Source organism: Glandiceps talaboti, chromosome 2 (genome assembly GCF_964340395.1).
Source record: "Glandiceps talaboti chromosome 2, keGlaTala1.1, whole genome shotgun sequence".
NCBI lineage: Eukaryota > Metazoa > Hemichordata > Enteropneusta > Spengelidae > Glandiceps > Glandiceps talaboti.
The window spans coordinates 30,304,053-30,325,492 of NC_135550.1; the positions used below are offsets into that span (position 1 = coordinate 30,304,053).

The window sequence follows — 21,440 nt, forward strand, 5'->3', positions numbered from 1 at the left end:
ATGTCTAATTATGTTTACATTGTGCAATTTTGATGTCTTTCTATACTTTTACATCTCTGTGTCTTAGTCTAGTACCTAATACAGTATCGTTACCATTAAACGTCCACTCACACAGTCTAGTTAGTTCCAGTACAGTATCGTTACCATTAAAATAATGTCCACTCACACCACAATTGGCATCCAGACTATCTGTGCTTGTATTTGAAACATGAAGTGAAGGATATACAAATGTAACCGTTTAAGGGATTCCGTTTTCACTGACACCAGTGGTGGTTGGCTTTCATGTTTGAATTCTCTTCTTCGAATTTGAAAGAAAACTGTGTAGGGAAAGAGTTGGTATGAATTTTATGTCTGGAGTGGACAAATGAACATAGCAAAACTTAAAAATAAAAAATATATGTTAGAATTCAACATTTACTCATAGCCCCACATCAATACCCATCCTCAGAGTCAAACCTTACCCCAGTATTTAGTTGACATACATTGGTTTGAACGGAACAATTGGTGACAACTCTTATCATTAACAACTCAGTAAACCTAATTTTCAAATATTGACTATCATCAATTATTTTTTTTGCACAGTATTGAAGAGACAGGCCGACTATGGCAGAAGTTCTTAGATGATTACGGTAAATTTGAAGAATGGTTGGTATCTGCAGAAAGATTAGTTACTGTTCCTAAATCATCTAATGCACCTTTTGCTGTCATCAAGGAAGAACTCAGGAAATTTGAGGTTAGTGGAAAACATTGCACAATTTGACTTTCTGTGACATTTTCTATTTAAAGCATCTCCGTCTTGTCATATCAGTAAGGAGATGAGTGTAGAGATGGTATCAGGATTGTAACAAGTGTCAGCTTGTATTGACGTGTACATCATCCAGCCCTTAGGGCTAGACTCGGAGACAGTTTCATTCCAACTACTAACAATAGAGGGATGACGTAAAAAGTTTAAGTCAAGATTTGACAACATTGTTTTATTACATTGATATATTGTAGAAGTCTGTGTTCTAAAGAACGGTGACAAAAGAGTTAAAGTTAACATTATCTTTTCTGGAGTAAATAGTTTTAGTTGATGTCTTAATTACCTATTTACCCTGAGGGTGAACACTAAATCTGGATTTGAGTTTCTTTCATTTTATTTTTCTCAAAAAGAAAGTAATGGAATGATTTTGTGTAGTTTTACCTTCATGCATGGATAGATAAATTGGCTCGTAATGTTTAAGCAATTATGCATATTGTTCGTGAATTAGTGAAGATTTCATTTTATTTGTTATTTAGCACAGATTTCAAAAATGTTTTGGATCATTTCCAGTTACATTCGTTATAAAGATATTTTTTTCCTGATTTGCATAGTAGTGTTGATCACATTTGAAACATTTCTTTGTTTGTCTACATATGGTGTGGTTTTTAATGTGACAGTAACTGAAAAGACAAAAAAAGGCTATTACCATAGACGACTGATAAAAATCGATGCATTTGTTGACTTTAAAACAGTTTCTGTGTCAGCAACCCTGCAGAATGTTGTCCATTTAATTAAAAATTTCAAGTTGATCCATGATTTCATATTGTCTATTTTTATAACAGTTTAAAAATTGTATCATGATATTACAAAATTTATTTGGTGTTGATCGACATTTTCATTATTTCTTTTCAATCTACTTCACAGCTGTTCCAACGTAAAGTCCATGAAAATCTTGCCCAACTAGAAATCATCAACAAACAGTACAGAAGACTTGCCAGAGAAGGCAGGACAGACAACTCTAACAAATTGAGAACTATGGTACATGATATCAATAACAGATGGGACAACTTGTCACGGCGATGCGGCAGTATTATCAAGAGACTTAAATTTATGCTTGACCAGAAAGAAGAATTCCAAAATGCCAAAGAAAGTTTGTTGGTCTGGTTAACAGAAATCGACCTTCAGCTTACCAATGTAGAACACTTCTCAGAATCAGACACATCAGTCAAAGTCAAGCAAATGAAGGTAGGTTATCAAACTCAAAGATGTTTTCCCACCAAAATTTGTCATGTTTTTTCCCGCCAAAAGAATACAAAAATTGTCGTACTTTCACATTTTCACTGCTTTGTAAATCAGTTTTCCACAAAAATTAAAAAAAAAAGAATTCCCCTCTTTTCCCTTGCTGTCTAAATTGTGTTAAAGTTTTTAAAAAAAACAGAAACGGATGTTGTACAATTATATTGACAGAAATGACTGCAAAGGATTTGACGTTAACATTGAAAAGGTTAATGATAGTGTATTCAGCAAACAATTGATTAGTTTTAGTGAAAGTTAAAGTAAGGATACCGTTGCATTGTATTGTTGGAGACAGGTGGTGCCTATCAATTGTACGGTTTTGTAGTTTAGAGAGTTTAAGTGTGTTACCTTGACGATTTATCGTACCTTGAACACAATACTGGCATTAATTTAATTGAAATTACCGGACATAGAGCTATGTTGTGATAGGACCCCACACTGTGTTCACAAAGAGTTTTAGTTGTTCACTGGTTAATACAGCGAAGTGTACTCATTCTCGGCCAAAATGAATATGAGAACATGAACTGAGCAATGACAGGAAATGTTTCTATTATACAGATTCACTTTACAAAGTCAAAATACACCATCCAGTATACTCAGAAAAGTTTGTCACCTTACTCCAAGGTATGCCTTTCATTTCATGTATGTGTGTTTATTTTGACAATGTATTCATTTATTTTGTTTGTGTGTGTCATAGGCTTTCCAACATGAAATAGACTTAAACCGATCTCGTCTGGACAACGTCAATATGCTGGCACATTCTCTGATGCAGAAATGTGACCCAGCTGATGCTGTGGTCATACAAGAAGAATTAGATGAACTTCACAGGTACTGTGATGAAGTATACAACAGAGTTTCAAGATATCAGAAGAAATTACAAAGATTGTCACTAAACCCGGTAAGATTTCACGCCAATCTGTGTGCCTCTCAATCAGCTTGTGTCCCTGTAATATTGAAATGGAATGGTCAACTTTAGAAACGCCATTGGATCAAACCATTATTTTCAGAAGATGGGGTGTATATATGTGGAAATAACTCTTGATGGACCCTGAAATTATTAGAAGTGACAGGTTTAATGAATATATAGAGAAATATTTCATTAGACTCAAAAATTAAGTGATGTTGTGAACAAATACGTACATAAGCTGGACACTGATTTGTTAGATAATTACAGCACATGTCAGATAGACCAATTATGTTAAATGTTACAAATCAAAGTTAGTGAAAAACAGAGACTGCATAAATAATACACTATCACCTACTCCATCCCTACCCCAGTTATCCAACCTAGACTTTCTTACTTCCCTAACTAAGTCATTGGGTGTTCAAGGTATCTATCTTATCTAACTAACACCAACACATTGTATCTTACCTTCCTCATCAGCCTACCCATAGAAGACAAACTGTAGATTAGAAGTTAATGTAGTCAGTCAGATTACAATGGCCGCATTTAACATGGACTCTCACTAGTTCAAGAAAGCTAGTTTCAATGAAAGCAGATAATGGCTATGTATATTGATAGCAGACAGCAGTGTAATATAGTAAAGCTAGGGTATGGAGAACATCTGTCAACATAATAGGGCAGAATAGATTGGTAGCCAGGCTAGGTGAGCTTACATCCTCAGTACAGTTTAGCTTGACAGAAACTTAGACAAGTGCTTCCACAGTTCAGTTATAGTGCCAGATAGGTGAACTTTCCTAATAGAGCAGTGTAGTCAGAACAACAAAGTCAGGTGAGTACCTTCCTAATATAGTATAGTATAGTTTGATAGAATGGCTTTGGGGAGGGTGTGGGGGTTCTTCAGTCTAGTATAGATATAGTATAGTATAGTTTGATAGAATGGCTTTGGGGAGGGTGTGGGGGTTCTTCTATTCATAACTAAACTAGGTCAGCATGCTTCCGCAATGTAGTGAAAGTTTTTGTAGCTAAAAGGTGTGTGTGCTTCTCTCTCACTTGTCTTTGGCAACTGCTGCATTTAGGAGATACAACGTCAGATAATAGCACAGAGTTATCTAACTGTCCCAATCAGTCCGGTGAGTATGAAGTGTGCTTCTGACTTTTCCACTCCCTCTCAGTATTTTCATTCAGCATGATTACAGCTGTTTCTTTAACCATTTAACCCCCTCCCCCTCCCCCTCCCCTTTGATTTCCCACCAGTGTGTGTTTTATCCACCTTCCAATAATACTCACAATTCCCATAACAACAAACACTAATGTGACTATGCCTCAAACTAGGCCACAGCGTTGTACCATTTATTTGAGATTTACTTTGGTTGATATTATTTTTTATTTAACACCCATCCAGGAAAGTTGCTACCAAATTACCCAGTGATTGTGATTTTGTATGAGAAAAATTCCATCAAACTTTCATCAGTTATGTGTTTCTTGTGGCAAAAACTTTATTCAGTGTAAAAAACATTAGAGACAGTTCTCATTTTAATAATTTTGGATGTGTTTTCTTTTACAGAGTGATAGTTTCAGGTCATCATTTGACTCCAGAGAAAGTAGTCCAGCAAGGTCCAGTAAATCTAGTAGTCCTGCTAGATCTAGTCTTTACAGTAGATCAAGCCTTAGCCCTGGACGTAGGACACCATCAGGGAGAAGGACGCCCTCAACGGCAGACAGTCACAGTATTAGGTCAGCTTCACCATACAGAGAGCTTTCAGGGAGAGATACACCAGCTAGTTTAGAATCCTTAGACTGGGATACCTACTTAATGGATGCTGCATCCATAGCATCTGATCCAGAGGCCAGGTGGCAAGCTATGACAGATCTCCGGGCATCGTCGATGTCAACGGAAAGCATCAGGAAGGCATTACAAGAGAGTGAAGAGAAACTTGAGGCAATAGGAGCTACATTAGATAGGAGAACACCAGCAGGTCCTGAAATTGAAGATGAAAAAGAAGAATATGTAAGTACAAGCTGTAACATCAAAGTAAAGCATTTTCTGTATACACCACATCACAATCTTTTATATCATCCATATCAAGTAAAATGTATACATTATCTGTTAGTTTTACAAAATCGAAATGTTACCAATAATTTATGTTTTGTCTACTAGTGATTGGGGTAAGACTCAATGGATTAACATAGTCAGTGGTTTGAATTTGACTATTTCACATATAAAACAAAACATGGATAATTTTGTTAAAAAGAGAAGAATTTTTGAACTCTGATAAAAGTAAATGTTATGGTAATTGTATAAAACAGTCAGAAATGGATAAAAAAAAATGTGTATTTGTGTAGTTCAAACTTTTTGCAACTGATTTCCTCTCAAATCATACTGCATTGAACATATTGATAATGACATTGCAAATAAAATGCATCATAAGGTTGTAAACTCACAGTATTTGTTTGTTGCCAGAATTGGCTTGCAATTTCACCTTCAATGAAAAGGGTTCAAAAAGTTTTTGTAGTTTATACACAAAGTATTTTACTTACTGTATCTCAGTATAAGTGTCTTTACTTACGAAATTTATTTACTAAATATACTTTGTGTTTCCAACTACAGGAGTCCCTGCTGGCTGACACTAAAGCTTGTATTGCAATAGCCAAGAGTCTTGGACAGAGATTGAAAGATGATCAAATATTAACACAACGTATCAATGGTAGGTAAAGACTTTATTATGTGATGGTGTCTTTAGGATATTAATATGAAGGTTTTCCAACATCATACTATATTTACACAAACAGTTTGCCCTGAGATTTGGCAATCTGGCACTTTCTGTTCTCCCAGAGACTTGGCAATCTGGCACTTTTTGTTCACCCAGAGACTTGGCTATATGTACGACATACTGGTTTGTACTGGCAAACTACATTTCCAAGCCATATAGCCAAGTCTCTAGGCTACCAAACACCTTGGTTATATCGCAATATATTAGCAAAGATTTAGTAAAACAGTAATCATGGATAGTGAAAGATTCGTAGAAACATTTGAAGTATTTATGGTTGGTTTTAAGTAGAGCAAATAGTCTGGTTTATTTGACCACTGTACAAGACAAAGGTTACTGAGCAACTTTTTAGTGTGATCTGGTCTAGGATTTCTGAATAATGAACAACCCAGTATGTCTGATATGTATCTGTTCTAGTTGTGTTATCTGTTCCTAAACTTGTGTTATCAGTTTTAACTAGATCTACATATGAATGTCTTACTGTGTTTTTCTCACTTGTAGTGATCATAAGTCGATGGGAAGTGATGCAACCTGAAGTAGTAGACAAGTATAGAAGGATGAGAAAGATGCACCAAGAATGGCAGCAGTTTAAAAGTGATCTCAAGAATATTACATCATGGTTAGACGACGCTGAGACTATTTTGAGTACACAGATTGGACTTGGTGGTAATATCTATGATTTGGAGTCAACTCTTAGGCAACACAGGGTAAGAAGTTCAAATTTCACCAACCTTGCTTCAAGCTTGAGTCAGACAGAGAAACGTCCATATCAACTACCTGAATGTAAAAATCTCTGTTAGAAAAATGATCACACATATCTTCAGGACAAAGTGAACCAACATAACTAAATCAAATTGTCCAGTAGTAGTTTGTTTTGAGCCTTTAATATTTCAAGAAATATCACTGGTTAATAACAGGGTTGGTTACCTGGTAATGTACAAGTGGTTATAGTGCCATCTGTGTTGGATGTAGGAGTTTACAGTAATTTGTTACAAATAAATGTTAGCAGCCCACCTACATTGTACATTTACATGGTAGATGTTGCCATTGGTAATAGTCAACTGCATCTTATGTAATACACTACTTCTGTGGTATCTATCCACTTCAGTTCAGCTTTACTGTACAAGAAAGAGAGAGAGGTTGTAGTGTGATGTATAGATTTAATTATCCTGATTTATTGAGTTAGCAAAGAACATGCAAGACGTAAATAACATGATTACACAACTGAAGAATGCACAAATTAGAACACTTTGTCCATGATAAAAGAAAGAATGAGTTCTAACCTAGTGAAATGGGTTTTTGCCCCCTGCAGGTTGATATCAATTCAGTTCCATTTACATTCAGTTTCATTTACATTCTAATACTGTCAGTTTGTCCTTGAATTTAGAATGGCCACCAGTTTTAAGTAGTGACAGGAATTTGTTAGATTGATCCAAGACATATGGTAGGTGTACACCTCTGGTACAAATGTAACAATCCAGGCAGGGGGTAAGATTTTCTCATTTAGTCTAAAACCCACTGACCTGTGTTGTTTGTGTATATCAGTACATTTACATGTTAGAGTGTCAACCAGAGATAGATACCAGACAGTGTCTATGTTACTTGTCGGATTCATAATCTAAATCTGCTTGTCTCAATAGGAGTTTCTGTTAGGACTAGATGCAAGGAAGGCTATAGTGATGTCAATCAATCTATGCAGTCAGAAATTTACACAACAAGACTCACCATACGGGTTAGAACTACAGGAGAAAATGAATGTGATGAACCATCGATGGGAAGCTGTGTGTTCCAGAGCAATTGACTGGCAGAAGAATTTACAAATGCAGTTGATGCGTTGTGATGAGTTTCACCAAACTACCAATGACCTACTAGATTGGTTACAAACTGTGGAAAATGATATGAATGAAATGGAACCTCTAGAGCTAGAGACAGATCATGAGATATTGCTGGATTATTACAAAACTTACCTGGTAAGTAATACCAACTAAACTAAACGTATTGGAAGCAAATTGCCGCAAACTTTACCCACTGTGATTCCCTAATAATGTAGACTGACTGAAAAGATCAAATGTATTGAAAATTTACTAAGTACTGAAATTCTGATCAAGTTTGAATCTGATATGTCATTTATTAATTTTTATATTTTCCCACAAACAAATCCTTTCATTGCTATCATATACTATTAAAGGCATAACTGCCTGGTGCCTGGCACCCTATTTTGCATATGACTGACTGTATGTATACTTCTCTACTCCACAAGTTTCATGACACTGACAGGAAGCTATATATTCTATGCCACTAGGGGGCGCTGTTTACTAAGCAACCAAGAAAGCAAGTTATAATATGAGATCCTAATTATTGTTGTATTTTTTGTATCACAGAAAATACGGCATGAACTTGAAGAATCCCACCCTAGAGTGATGTCACTAAAAGAGACAGCAGATCAACTATTGGTCAATGCTGAAACTAGAGAGTGGGAGATGACCAAAGGAAAACTCAGTATTATTGTCAATAAAGTCAACAGTCTTCTCAAAAGATGTATGGACAATATTGAACTTTTGGAAAATACCATCGACACATCACAATTCCATGATATGGTAAGTTAATGTTGTGAACTGTTGTGGACCTTCTAGTGATTTCAGAGACGATAGAACCAACAGTTATATCTAATTCTTCTAAAGCACTTTGAAAACATAACAACTATTTGTAAGAGAAAAACGGAAATATCAGTGACTGTGAAATTCATCAGTGTCATTTGAGGTATTACCTCATTTCATTTTGAAATTCAAATTTAAGTTGTAGAATCATAGGTATCTTCAGATATTAAAAGATATAAAGTATTAAATGACAATATAAAACTTATTGTAATATTTGCCATACCTTGTCCATACAGGATGACGACGGTATGATGGCAATGCCATTAGACTCAATAGATGGTGCTATGGGAGGTATGGGTAGTCCAATACTTCCTATTCGATCCAGCACACCAGTGTTATCAGCAGGATTTCCCCGGCATTACTACACGGATGCAACTACAAGCACATCAGGAGTGCACGTCCCAGCAAGGTGAGACTGTTTACCATTGTAGTGTATGTTTTTTAACTTCATCAACATACTCACAACACTTTCATTGACACAATTTCAATGGATCATTGAATACTTGTATTTCACATCAAGGCCCTTTATCATTATAAAAGTCCAGCATGTTTAGATATTGTTTGTTCAAAAGCCTTGCTACCACCAATACCAAGTTTTTGGAATAAAACGTTTCTGTGAGCTAAGGGATACTGTCATGTTTGTAATAAACAGATTATGGTAAATGTAAAGACAATTGTAGAAAGAACTAGTCCATTAATACATGTATAGGTGATTGTATATTTAAAAGTATGATTTTACATTTTGTCTGTATTGTAAAGTACTAAGGGCCGATGGACTATTGTTTCTAAATAAACCATTATTAATATTATTATATTTAAAGTATCTAAATGTGTTTGATGGTATTTTGGTAGTTATACATTGACCATTAGAATGAATGAAATCTAACAATTTAAAATCTGTAGGGTTGGGGTGAAATGTTGAAATAACATTATGGTATCAGCAGCGTTCAGCTAATACAATATCATAAATTTATTTTTTTACAGGGTTGGTCCAGCACAGCAACAAGGCGGGAATCTGCAAAGAAGATCTGCTTTTCTTGTGAGAGTTTTTAGGGCGGCACTTCCTCTCCAAATGCTCATGTTGCTGCTACTTGGCGTTGCATGCCTTGTACCCATGACAGAGGAGGACTATAGCTGTGGACTTGCTAACAACTTTGCTAACTCATTTCAAACAATGTTAAGATATACAAATGGACCTCCACCGATTTAAAACAAAAAAATACCCAAACTTGACCTATTGTGTATAGTAAACAGAGATTTGCTTTATGTGAACTTTCAAGAGACTTTTAAAACCTGGCCTGCATTATAACAAGTTGTGTATATGTTGTATAATATGGAAGATGTTTCCTCAGGTTTCATGTGTCAATATGTAAAGTTTGATAGAAAGTAACAAACAGCTCAAAAAACCAGAATTTTTATAAATAAAATGAAAGATAACGTTATATTAAATTGTAGAGAAAGTGCACAACCCAAATTGAATTTTTTGTATGTAGCTTACAACTTAACCCAGCTTCCAGCATCAAACTTATGCAGCTATGTGTCCATTTCTTACACAATTAGTGAAAAATTATGTCTGAAATAATCATATACAGAATAAAGTCACATAAAGGCAAGTAATTTTTTTTATAATTTCAAATATTTGCAGTTTTATTCCTAAATATTTAAGTCTGAAAGTATTTTTTTTGCATTTAGTGATTTTTTATGTTTATCCTAGTTTTAGCATGTACCCACTGTAGTGTATTGTTGGCTTCATATTTTGAAAAGTAATATTTTGTTGTTTTTGTTCATATTGTCTTGAAATGAAAATTAAATTAATGAATTTTTCTGGTCAAACCAGAACGGAATGTTACAATGTATAAAAAAATAAGCTTCTTAAATATATCAGAGGCAAAGTAAATGATTTTATCAAATTTTTCCAAAGAAATGTCCTCCTGATTGTGAAAAAAAAAATCAATGATTTTTAACTCTGCATCTAGTATAGAGGGAAAAAGGTAGTATGGTATTATACTATATATGGAGACTTTGAACTATTCAGAGTATAGAGATGTACAATACATTTATACATGTACTTTACATGTATATTGCTTCACATAGACAAACTTGTATTTCAAGTGTTTGAAACGACTTGGCTTTCTGTTCTCCATAAACCCCAGGTATTCTATCAGCAAATTTGAATTTCTTAAAAAAGTAAACAGGACAGTAAATTGTGAATTGGATACCCATATTCATGTGTACAGCGTCACATCGTGACATTCAGTTTTTGTACAGTCTTATTTGTACATACCAAGGACAAGAGTGAATGTGTATAAAAAAGGTGTACCAGTGTGGAGAAAGTTTAGTTTAAGCAAATTAGCAACGTCATGAATATTAAATAGAAAGTACATACAGCTGAAAATATTTTGTAATACACCAAGCAACGTTTTTATTTAAGATATTCTATATCAGCCAAATGTTTTATACGATTGTATTTATAATAAACTATAAGCCTGGAGTGATGATGACGTATGTATGCAGCTGCAGAGATGGAACTGTTACAAGTAGATCTTGTTTTAAACCACAACTTTCCAATTTGTGATATATTGTTTTTTTCAATGTGTTTGCATCGCTGTCCAATATTTTTGTACATAATGCTTCTACACTGTATATTTGCTATTTGGCTTGTTACTCGTCAATAAAATGGGATGTATAATGATGAATGATGAATCATATATTCAGTGTCTGGATTCCATTTTTTGTACAGAATTGTGAGGCTTGTGAATGAAGAAATAGTCCCAATGTTCAGCTTTCAAATTTGACACACGCCCTCTATGGAAAGAACAAAACTTCTTTTGTTTTTCTCCACTGCAGTGCGTTAACTATTAAAAGTTAATCATAAATATCTATATTTTACAGATGCACCTGTAAATATAATTTTTCATCAATGTATCAATATCATGGAGTAAAATCCGAAATCTATACCTATTACACTTTTCTCTTCTTCCACTTATGATTGAGAAATACATATGTTTTGAACAAATCACTTCTTCAGTGTCTAACTGGATCTGACAGAATGATACAAATTTACTGGAGGTGTTGAGTAACCAGTGGTGTGAAAAGGTTAGCTTCAATATATGTAAATTCAGGTGTGAAAGTACTTATCAGTTTATGTACATCTAACTGTCCACCTGTGATGATGTCACTGTAGATTGGTGGAATGTCACTGAACAAGGACAAATGATTTGTTCGAAACATGTATGTTTCTCAATCAAAAGTGTAAGAGGAGAACTTGTGTAGAAATCATGGTGTTTCCATAATGATCGTACATACAACATAGTATTATTATATTACATTTTTGGTCATCTAATCTAAATACTGTTACGATGTGGTTGCCCAGCTGCCAGTTTGTACTCTTACTGTGTTTTCAGCAGGTGAATCCACACCATGGTTTGTTCATTATTCAAGGTGAGACTCATCCCATCCAAGACACTTCTAGAACGGGCACCTTGCCGTAGGTAGCATGACTCAACTGTCACTAAATTTATCCAACTTGCAGATTAAGAGTTTATGTAGCTATAATTTATTATACTTTTGTTACTTTTATTAAGAGATAAAGTGTTTTAATATAACCATCACAAGAACCATGTGACACACTTGTTAAGGTTCTAGTTTTCAAAGCCCAGGCCTATATTGTGGTTCCAGCTCAATTCCTATATGAGTTGGAGAATTTTTTTCTCGAGTGCCTATTAAAAGATATAAATAGGTTAATATTACCGTACGTATTAATTACAACTTCCCTAGTGGTCCAGTGGATAAAGTATAGTATAGTATAGTATAGTATAGTATAGTATAGTATAGTATAGTATAGTATAGTATAGCATAGTATAGTATTATAATATAGCATAGTATAGTGTAGTATAATATAGTACAGTACAATATAGTATAGTATAGTATAGCATAGCATAGCATAGTATAATATAGTATAGTATAGTAATTAGTATAGTAGTAATTTCATTGAATTAGCCTAAATCAATCAATCATATGAAGTAGTCATATCGGAATATTGATCAAGATAAATTTTTAAAAAAATAATTTGGGAATAAATATGTAGAAAGAAGACAAAGAAAACAGTAGTGTAAACATAGGCCTTACAAGAAAAGGCAGTTTTCTCACTGCTACTTGAGTCCAGTTCACTCACTGTTGATCATTTTCTCTTTCCCTCCATCTCCACATACACTTTTCTACATATTAGATTTCCACTAATTACATCATCATTCTGCCAATCACACTCAATCTACCATTCTGCCAATCACACTCAATCTACCATTCTGCCAAGCCAATCACACTCAATCTACCATTCTGCCAATCACACTCAATCTACCATTCTGCCAAGCCAATCACACTCAATCATACAATCATACATTAGTCTTTAAAGAATCTCACACAGACTTCTCAGTATTTTTTTTTTTACATTTATTTAAAGTTTTATTTCTTTGACCCTGCAAACCTCCAAGTCTTTCATGTCCTCCAAAAGGGTTCAAAGTTAAAGTTAAGGGTGGGGGGGGGGGGGGGGGGAGTAGAACATTTAATCTGACACACTGCATACAGTCCTTACATAACACACCTTGAATATAATGTGCCCTAATGCCAGACATTCATATAAATAGCAAGGTAAAAAGTTTTGTATTCCATAATTCCCTGGTACCATTCAAAACTAGACCAAAGCGGTCGATAGTCACCACATTTTAAACGTATGATTTTATAAAACTTTTAGCAGTGTACTAATTAGCACAATCAAAGTAAATGAAATTTCAGTTCACTCAATCACATGTATTTCTATTAAAATACCATTTTTGTTTTCAAATGTAGCTGTTAATGTACTCAATAAATACAAAGTGTTTGATAAGATTGTAGACGTGACTGATGACATCCAAGTAGACTATGTAAGGTCATTTAATGCCTTGTTTAGATTGACGACTGTGTGCAGTGTGTCTGGCTTGAGTGGTTCTACCTTGTTGAATCTGACCTCTGACCTTTGTACAAACATATGGCACATACATACAAAGGGTTTAAAATGCTGTACAATTGAGCTTTCCTAGCTAGGTTGATTAATGTGCATGGACTGATAAAAGATGGGTGAAATACTCTGTACTAGCCATCTCATTTCTTCTTTAACATATTTCAGGACACCAGCTGCAGTTCGGAGAAAATCAAATATTCTCTAAAGACTGACACAAAGTTGAAAAAAGATCTTCTCTTCAAAGATAAAATATAAATGCTAAAATTATGACTGGCAATGCATGTTACACCTTATTGAAATCCAGCAACATAAGTCTGAGTAGAGGCCAGTGTGCCCTCTAATGATAGCCAAATTTTATTGTTGTGAGTCAAAATGAGAAAAACGGGGATTTCTTGTGAGTCACCACATAGTGAGAGATAGGGGAACACCAAATGTTGATGTGTCATTAGAAATTGGCTTAGAGGGTACACTGGTTCTGGCACATGCCCACCACATGGTGAACTGAATGGAATTTACGATGACTGACAAAACTGTCACAATGATAGTCTGATAAACGGTTATACAAACTGTAAATGAGTATACATTGCTACTTTTCTATACTCTTTCTGAAATCATACTGGTGTTACTGTAAACTGGGGCCTCATACAACTGATACAACAAGCATCATCACAGCAACTGAGAAAACAGTATATATATATATATTTATATATTTTTGATCTGATACATAGAATTTGTCAGCTTTGTAGATTGTTACATACATATTATGACCTGGGTCAAATACACAGACAGTCATTTTCACATTTCATAACCAAACTTATTTTAAATATTGGTCAAAATGATAAAATCAAACATTACTCATTGTGTTTGTATTTGCCATTTAAAAAAAATTTCTTTTCTGTTTTTTTTTAAATCAGCTACAAGAAAAGTAAGTAGAGTAATAAAACAATTTTAGGATCAAGAGGTTATGAAATAATGTGACATAGAACTGTTATACTTAGCAGACACTCGCAACACAAAACATATATCATGTCAGATGAATTCATTAGTCTTTCAGACAACTTAACACAAAACATAGAAACACACTTCATAAACTAAATAATATGATTTCCTACAACTATTACAAATTATTTCATTTCAACATAATTACTAGTAAAAGTATATACCATTGTTACAACTGAAGAAAACCCAGGTTTCACCATGATTTCATACAACTAAAAATAAACCAAGTCAGTTGTCGTGACTATTGAATAAACACTTTGTGCGTCATACATAACTCCCCCACCTTTTTTACATACTTGACGTAAGCCAAGAAAATATCACCTTTGGCATCAGCATTCACCGATACTATACTATACTTTGAAAGGACAGCAAAATAGCTGTTTTGTCATTAAAGGCTACTAAAATTTTTAAAAAAGTGTTCAACTTGGAGTTCATTGCTGTTATTTATATTATAGCTTGCAAAGATGAACATAAGGTCAAGTTTTATTTTATGTAGTACGTCAGGAGAAAAGTACAAAAACTTGTAGTTTACTAAAAGAGACTGCCTTTAATTGTATGACACATGAACAGGGGTAAACACAGACTAAGGTGTCAATGTACCCCATTAGTAATTGAAGTAAGCTTAAATTAGTATGTATAGGCCATTTTGACCTTTGAATTTTCTACTACAACCTGGAAAAAGTATATACAAATAATGTAAGTTGAAGCAGGATAAATTATATATAGTACAGCATAGAATGAATTCAACATGTCATACTATTAATGTATCTAGACATGAATGGATGACTTTTAGGAGTTGTTGAATCAGACATAATCTTAGACGAATAAAGAAAATGGCTTTTTCTTTCATAAACTTTAAAAGATATGCTATAATTTCTGACATTCTGGCTGTCACAACGTAGTTATGTATATAACCCCATCCTGACAATCTATTCTACTACTATTGTTCAGTGTTCATTTTATGAACAATTTAAATTTGCAAATCAGAAGACTAACAGGGTGTTGAAATGAGCATACCCCTTACTTTAATAGACTTTGGGAGAGATGTTGTAGACAGGTGTTTACCTGTATGCTAATTGAATTTTTTTTTTTTGTAAACAGAACTGATATGCTTTATGTGGTAAAATCAAACATTTTGTCTGAAATTAAGTTGACTTTAGTCTTTTTAGCCCAAATAAACAATTTTTATCTAAATATTGAAAGGAATTCACTACATAGTACTGCTGTATGGTGGATTACATCCTATGCCAAAATATGTGGTCTTGCACCACTTTCTAACCAATGTATTTGTATTTGGAAATATGTTCAAGCAAGTCCCGTAAATATATATGTCTAACATTATCATTTTTTTTAATGATTGTAACCATGGTGACAAAGAACAAAAATTGATAATTATCATTAATGAATAATATTCGTACTTCTACCACTGTTGGAAAACAAGTTAAATTTTCCAACTTGGCTGAATGAAACTGGTGAAGTGATGGTTTTCTTTTTGAGTGATTTTAAATAGAGACTCTGAAAGTTATTTATAGATACTGGTAGTTCATCTCAGAGTTACCAATTGGAAGGGTTTAGACAACACAAATTATAAATAGCATTAAAAAATCATTTTTTTTGTGTGTGTGTGAAAACTTGCCAAAATTTCCTTAATATGCTTAAGTACATCAATCTCATTAACATTCTAAAACCTGGACTGGTTAATTTAATTAATTTCAGCTTACACTTCACTGGTCTTATTATTTTGCAGACACACTTTCACTGTAACAGTAATAGATATTTGCCAATACTTGACGATTCCCCCCTCCATGAAGTCATAAAAATAGATATTTATTTCAACCCCCCCCCCTCTCCCTCTCTCCCTCTCTCTCTCTCTCTCTCTCTCTCTCTCTCTCTCTCTCTCTCTCTCTCTCTCTCTCTAAAATCTTTCATCATTGCATTGTAAGTATGCACAAGATTTGAAATGTCTAATGGCAAAAAAGTGCACATAATAAAATTTCACCATTGTAACCTACGGTTTGAAATCCCTAAATATGTTCATGAGCTAAAGAGCTAAATATCTTTTGTACAAGTACCTAATAAGTTCTGTGGAAAAATTTTAAATATTGACAGCTGAAAAGGTTTCCTAAAAGCAAAAATATGTTGACCAAACTGTATGGGAGAAAGTATGCTAAAACTAATTCCTATCAATAAATAAGGCTTGTAGATATGTTGAAGATGATTTTTGTCTAAACCTAGTGAAAGTGAATTTTACAAATATATCATGTTTGTTTTCACCCATGATTTTTTGATCAGAAATGTATCTTTAATACTTTTTAACCACATACTATCTTTGATGAATTCTTTTTAAGACAGCTCAGGATTGCTTTTTGAATATTTAACGGATGAGAAACTCAGTTTGTAACTGCACCTTACCCCACTAACCAATCAACCCTATGAACCCCACATTTCAAAAGTGGTGCCACCCATCATATAGAACGCAATAGAAATGGACAAAACTATATGAAAAGAAGGAGTGACCAGCTTTGCTTAGCAGAAATTGTTGTACTATCACCATTATTATTCTGTACGCTCTGTAAAGTTGCCTCCCTGATCAGTTTCATTATCTCGGTCACTAGGCCTATGTATTTCTTCTTTCCATTCCTGGGCTTGTCTCTGTTGTCTCCTGACAATGGTATTAGAATCTAACATCTCTAGCAGTAAATCATAAAGTGGCACATTGCCAGAGTTCCTCACTTCAAACAACTGAGTTATACCCTTGCAGCTGAGATGGCGTAGATGGGAAAGGAGCATCAGAAGCTTAGGAAGTCGTCTCAATTCTGTAGGATTTGTGAGTTCAACTGCTTCACTTAGTGCATCTGTTAGATCATCTTGTAACTTGTGTAATCTGTCTTGACTCTGTAGTTCCATGGCTGTAAATAACAGTACAAGATTTTAATTCTATTGCTCTTTTATCACGATGTACACTTGCATACTTCATTGAACACACTGATTAATAAAGTACATTTTGTTGTATATCATTTAGGACACCTAATGGCCACCAGATTGCAGTTCTTCACTTGACAATCATATTGTATTGGATATGATCTTTGTACTCGTATCTTCAACATAGCCTTAAGTATGCACCCTTACAGGCTATGTTTCTAATAACATTTTTAAAATGATGGGACAGTTAAAAATTTCACAAAGTATAAAAAAAGAAAGTGTATGAGTACATGTTGGTTATACTTTCATAATTGTACTGTAACAGTCTGAATGACTTAGAAATGACAATTAAAGTAAGAAGGAAACTTAGAACCATGTCTTTTATTAAATGTACCAAATTTTAGCAATAATTGTTAATTTTCACACAGGTACAAGCTTGTGGGTTTGCCATCTGACAATCAGTGACATTGTGATTTTTTTTTTCTAATCCTTAGACTAGAAATGTTTCTTACCTGAATTGACAAGTACAAGGGCCTTGAGGCACACAAATTCTTCTTTGCTGAGATCAAAGGCAGCACATCGGTTGGCTATAGCTGCTATGTGCTGGCACAGATCTGTGAATCCTGATTTGGCAAAATCTTTCCTGAAAACATCAGACAAAATTTCAAATAATCACTATCTCCAAGAACTCAGTCCTGCTTCTGAAGATGCAGTATTTATTTAGTAGATAGTGTAACGTCCTTGTTTTCTACACATGCTTAGAAGTGCCACATAGTTCACAACTACAAATAGATTGGAATGTTCTACTTTTGACTTCAAGGACTATGTTGTAATGAAAACTTATATAGTTTGTGATTTCAGAACTTCAAAACTACAACTGATTTAGTATATTCCAACCTTGGCTTGTGGAACTGAAATAATAATATTCTATCTATAGTTTGATGGTGCTTTTAATTTTCATAAATTTGTCTCCCCAGATATCCAGTGAGGTTTGACCCTCATGGGTTCAGTATTGATGCAGGAGGGAACCATTGAAAACCTGCGTCATCCAGTAGAGTCAAACTAAATGACAGCCTTATTACTTACAGTATGGCAAATTTAATCAAATCCAGACCAGATTTTGAATCTGACTGCAGATTGACTGACTCGGCCACCAACCACTGTCATAAAAACCCAACTGCAGTGATAAGAGACCAGTGGTTTGACCACTCAGCCACCAATAACTGTCATAAAAACTAGATCTTGTAGTGTGTAAAATACAGTATAAAACACATAGCAAGGCTAAATCTTACCTATCAACAATAAGTCCTGGTGCAAAAAATAGCTTTTCTCCTTTATATTGCATTGATTTGTAACAAAGGCTGATGAGTAAGATTTCCAACCAACTGTTTTCTAGCAACCTAACCTGGTCATCTAATTCCAATGTACTGTAGCCTATGTAACAAAAATAAGAAATGTTAGTTTACGGTCACTTTCCTCGTAATTCTCATTTGTCATCAATACATTTTGTTTCACAAAATTTATAAGATTTGATCATATTGAAATAATTTGTTTTACCTTTTACTTCATCATTGACTGTTTGTTACATAAAATCTTTCAGAGTTAGAAAATAATTTGTAATTTACCTTTTAGCTCATCCTTGACATTTCATTTCATGAAATGTTACATGATTTTCATAAAATAATGTTTTTACCTTCCAGTTTAAAATATTACGTTACAAGCATAATTTCCAACATATAACTCACATAGTAACAATGTGATTACAACAAAACTAATCACTAACATTTCAAAAACGTTTTCTTAAACAGTAACCAAGTATAGTTATGATATTAGCCATATATAGGGTTGTCTATCAGTTAGCTATAAAAATGATGAAATACAGAACACATACCTGGAATTTGTTTAGCCCAGTTAATAACTTGTAGGAGTTGTCTGTCAGCTAGCTGTATCAGTGACTTCATGAGGTAGTTTTGGTCATCAAAATTGACAGTCTCATCGAGTGTGATAGGCTCCATTTCAGCATTGACAAGTGCTATCAGAATGGGGTTAGTTGGTACTCTCTTACAAGGAAAGCAGTTTTCAGCTGCTCCAATATCATCACTAGCAGGTCTCTTGTATTTACTTCTACCTCCTGGTTTTCTATCCTTACGTACACCTAGGTACAAAGATAACCAATAAATCTACATTATACACCATGCACAAGCTAAGTTGAACAAAAAAAATATGGAATTTATAGCCTGGTCGTTCTATGTCATGACAACGCTTATCTATGTCAAAACAATGCATGTCTACATCACTGGTTCTGCTGTGTTCAAAAAATGAGTCAAAACGTTCAAAATTGTGATTACTTTCCCAAATTCCCCAACTTTTCTTTGACATTGGTGCTGGTATAATATTCTTCAATACATTTGTTTCACTCAGCCGGAAAAACTCTTGACTCGTGAAGCAACTTGTAGTGACAAAGCCACCTTAGGTCACTCATATTTTCCTTGGCTGAACAGAGAAAAATATTGGGGAATAACAGCTAATTGTCCTTCCATATCTATTTATAATTCCTACATATATTTCTAATACTAAACTTTCTATCCTTACATATACACCTACATGGAATTACTTTGATATTACTTCCATATTTTACAATAATTTCTAATTTCTCAGTCTCCTCACTAAATGGCTTTATAGTTGCGCAACAAATTCTACCATTTAGATCTAAATAATGAAAATCAAGTAAAATCAAGTATAAATAATGAAAATCAAGTAAAATTGTTGTATATATTTCTACCATTTCTCCTTTTTTATCGGTAAGCTCACCTCAGGAAACAGACGGTTTGGAATCAGAAATGTAACATTGTCAATACATGATAAATCTCTTGTACTCTTCCACACTTTTTTCCATACATAAGCATTATGATTTGAATGTTTGGCAAGATATTCACATATATTTTACTATTGATGTAAACATATTTTGATATTTATTCCTACCCCCTGCATCCATCACAACCATAGGGTAATAACTATGGCATGAAATTCACATCATATCTTTACATCCAAAAATACTTGACAATTCTTTTCTGCACTTACACTTACATACCAAATGCTTATTTTCTTTATGTATCAATGGTATGAAATTCACATGACATCTTTACAGTCCAACTGACTTGTACACAATTCAGGCCTTCTCACACATTACCCACTACTTTATTTCTCTACAAATACCACTATCTAAATTCACTGGTGTGATTTCCAATATTTTTTATCATAACCTTAACCATGATATGCCTATGTGGGCCTCTATTTAAAAGATCTGATATCAGTTGATTTTCATTTCCCCAGTGGGTACGTTGTTACATCCGTTCTCCCTTTACCATTTAATATTAATAATCATCTGTATTCCACCTATATTATCGAGTATGCAATGTGAAGTTTTGAATTTTTTATCTCTAAATACCGGTATATGGAATATTTATGATTGTCTTCCAGCTGATTTCATACCTAATGTTATTTTAATTGGAATGGATTTCTAGTACCCAACCCAACAAAATTTCAATAATAGACATTTAAATTTAACATTCTTTGTCTAATATCTTAACTATAATTGTTATATGAGTACAACTCACCATTTCTCATCATGCCTACAGCATAACACTTCCTAAGGCGACAGGCTTGACAACTTTTCCTGCGATGTTTGTCTATGGTGCATTCATTGGTGGCTGGACACACATACTCCGCTGATCCTGTGGAAAAAAATGAGAACAACAAAATAAATAAATACATTACAAATTTACAAACAAGTGTGTTTTACCTATTTTCCAAATTGCCAGCAAAATCTCCAGAGCACAATAACAGATGACAACATTACTGGATCCCTAGACACTCCAAATGACAACACATACACGTACTACACTTACAATGCTATACAACTGTCAAAGTTATCAGGTTTGAGGTGGGAGAAATTTCCTTTGAAAGTGGTCCTACTATAACAATAGTGGCAGCTCTATCCCACACACTAGCATACAATCCACCAATAGTGGCAGCTCTATCCCACACACTAGCATACAATCCACCAATAGAGGCAGCTCTATCCCACACACTAGCATACAATCCACCAATAGTGGCAGCTCTATCCCACACACTAGCATACAATCCACCAATAGTG

At 34.1% G+C, this 21,440-nt stretch overlaps 2 protein-coding genes across 2 annotated transcripts in view; one reads left to right on the forward strand and one right to left on the reverse strand.

Annotated features, from left to right (window-relative positions):
- LOC144446524 (nesprin-1-like) overlaps window positions 1–11,064 on the forward strand; it is a 168,360-nt gene extending 157,296 nt beyond the window's left edge. Inside the window, 11 exon segments of the mRNA XM_078136309.1 lie at window positions 583–733; window positions 1,667–1,987; window positions 2,736–2,936; window positions 4,019–4,072; window positions 4,507–4,950; window positions 5,551–5,647; window positions 6,212–6,417; window positions 7,351–7,680; window positions 8,092–8,307; window positions 8,604–8,784; window positions 9,363–11,064. Coding sequence (XP_077992435.1) covers window positions 583–733; window positions 1,667–1,987; window positions 2,736–2,936; window positions 4,019–4,072; window positions 4,507–4,950; window positions 5,551–5,647; window positions 6,212–6,417; window positions 7,351–7,680; window positions 8,092–8,307; window positions 8,604–8,784; window positions 9,363–9,577 — 2,416 coding nt within the window. The 3' untranslated portion in view covers window positions 9,578–11,064.
- A 5,242-nt stretch (window positions 11,065–16,306) lies between these two features.
- LOC144453362 (estrogen receptor-like) lies at window positions 16,307–21,014 on the reverse strand. The gene is made up of 5 exons (XM_078144636.1): window positions 20,902–21,014; window positions 19,176–19,439; window positions 18,577–18,718; window positions 17,797–17,927; window positions 16,307–17,271 (listed from the first exon to the last, which is right to left on the reverse strand). The coding sequence occupies exons 1-5, from the start codon at window positions 20,912–20,914 to the stop codon at window positions 16,919–16,921; spliced, it is 903 nt and encodes a 300-aa protein (XP_078000762.1). The 5' UTR covers window positions 20,915–21,014; the 3' UTR covers window positions 16,307–16,918.
- Between the last annotated feature and the right edge of the window lie 426 nt (window positions 21,015–21,440).

What these genes read in the sequence shown, in the direction of transcription:
- LOC144453362 (XM_078144636.1), bottom strand. An exon ending in CCAGGACTTATTGTTGATAG is followed by an intron (nt 17,928 to 18,576) that starts GTAAGATTTAGC and finishes TGATGTTTTCAG; the next exon opens with GAAAGATTTTGCCAAATCAG. An exon ending in CCTTGTACTTGTCAATTCAG is followed by an intron (nt 17,272 to 17,796) that starts GTAAGAAACATT and finishes TGTTATTTACAG; the next exon opens with CCATGGAACTACAGAGTCAA.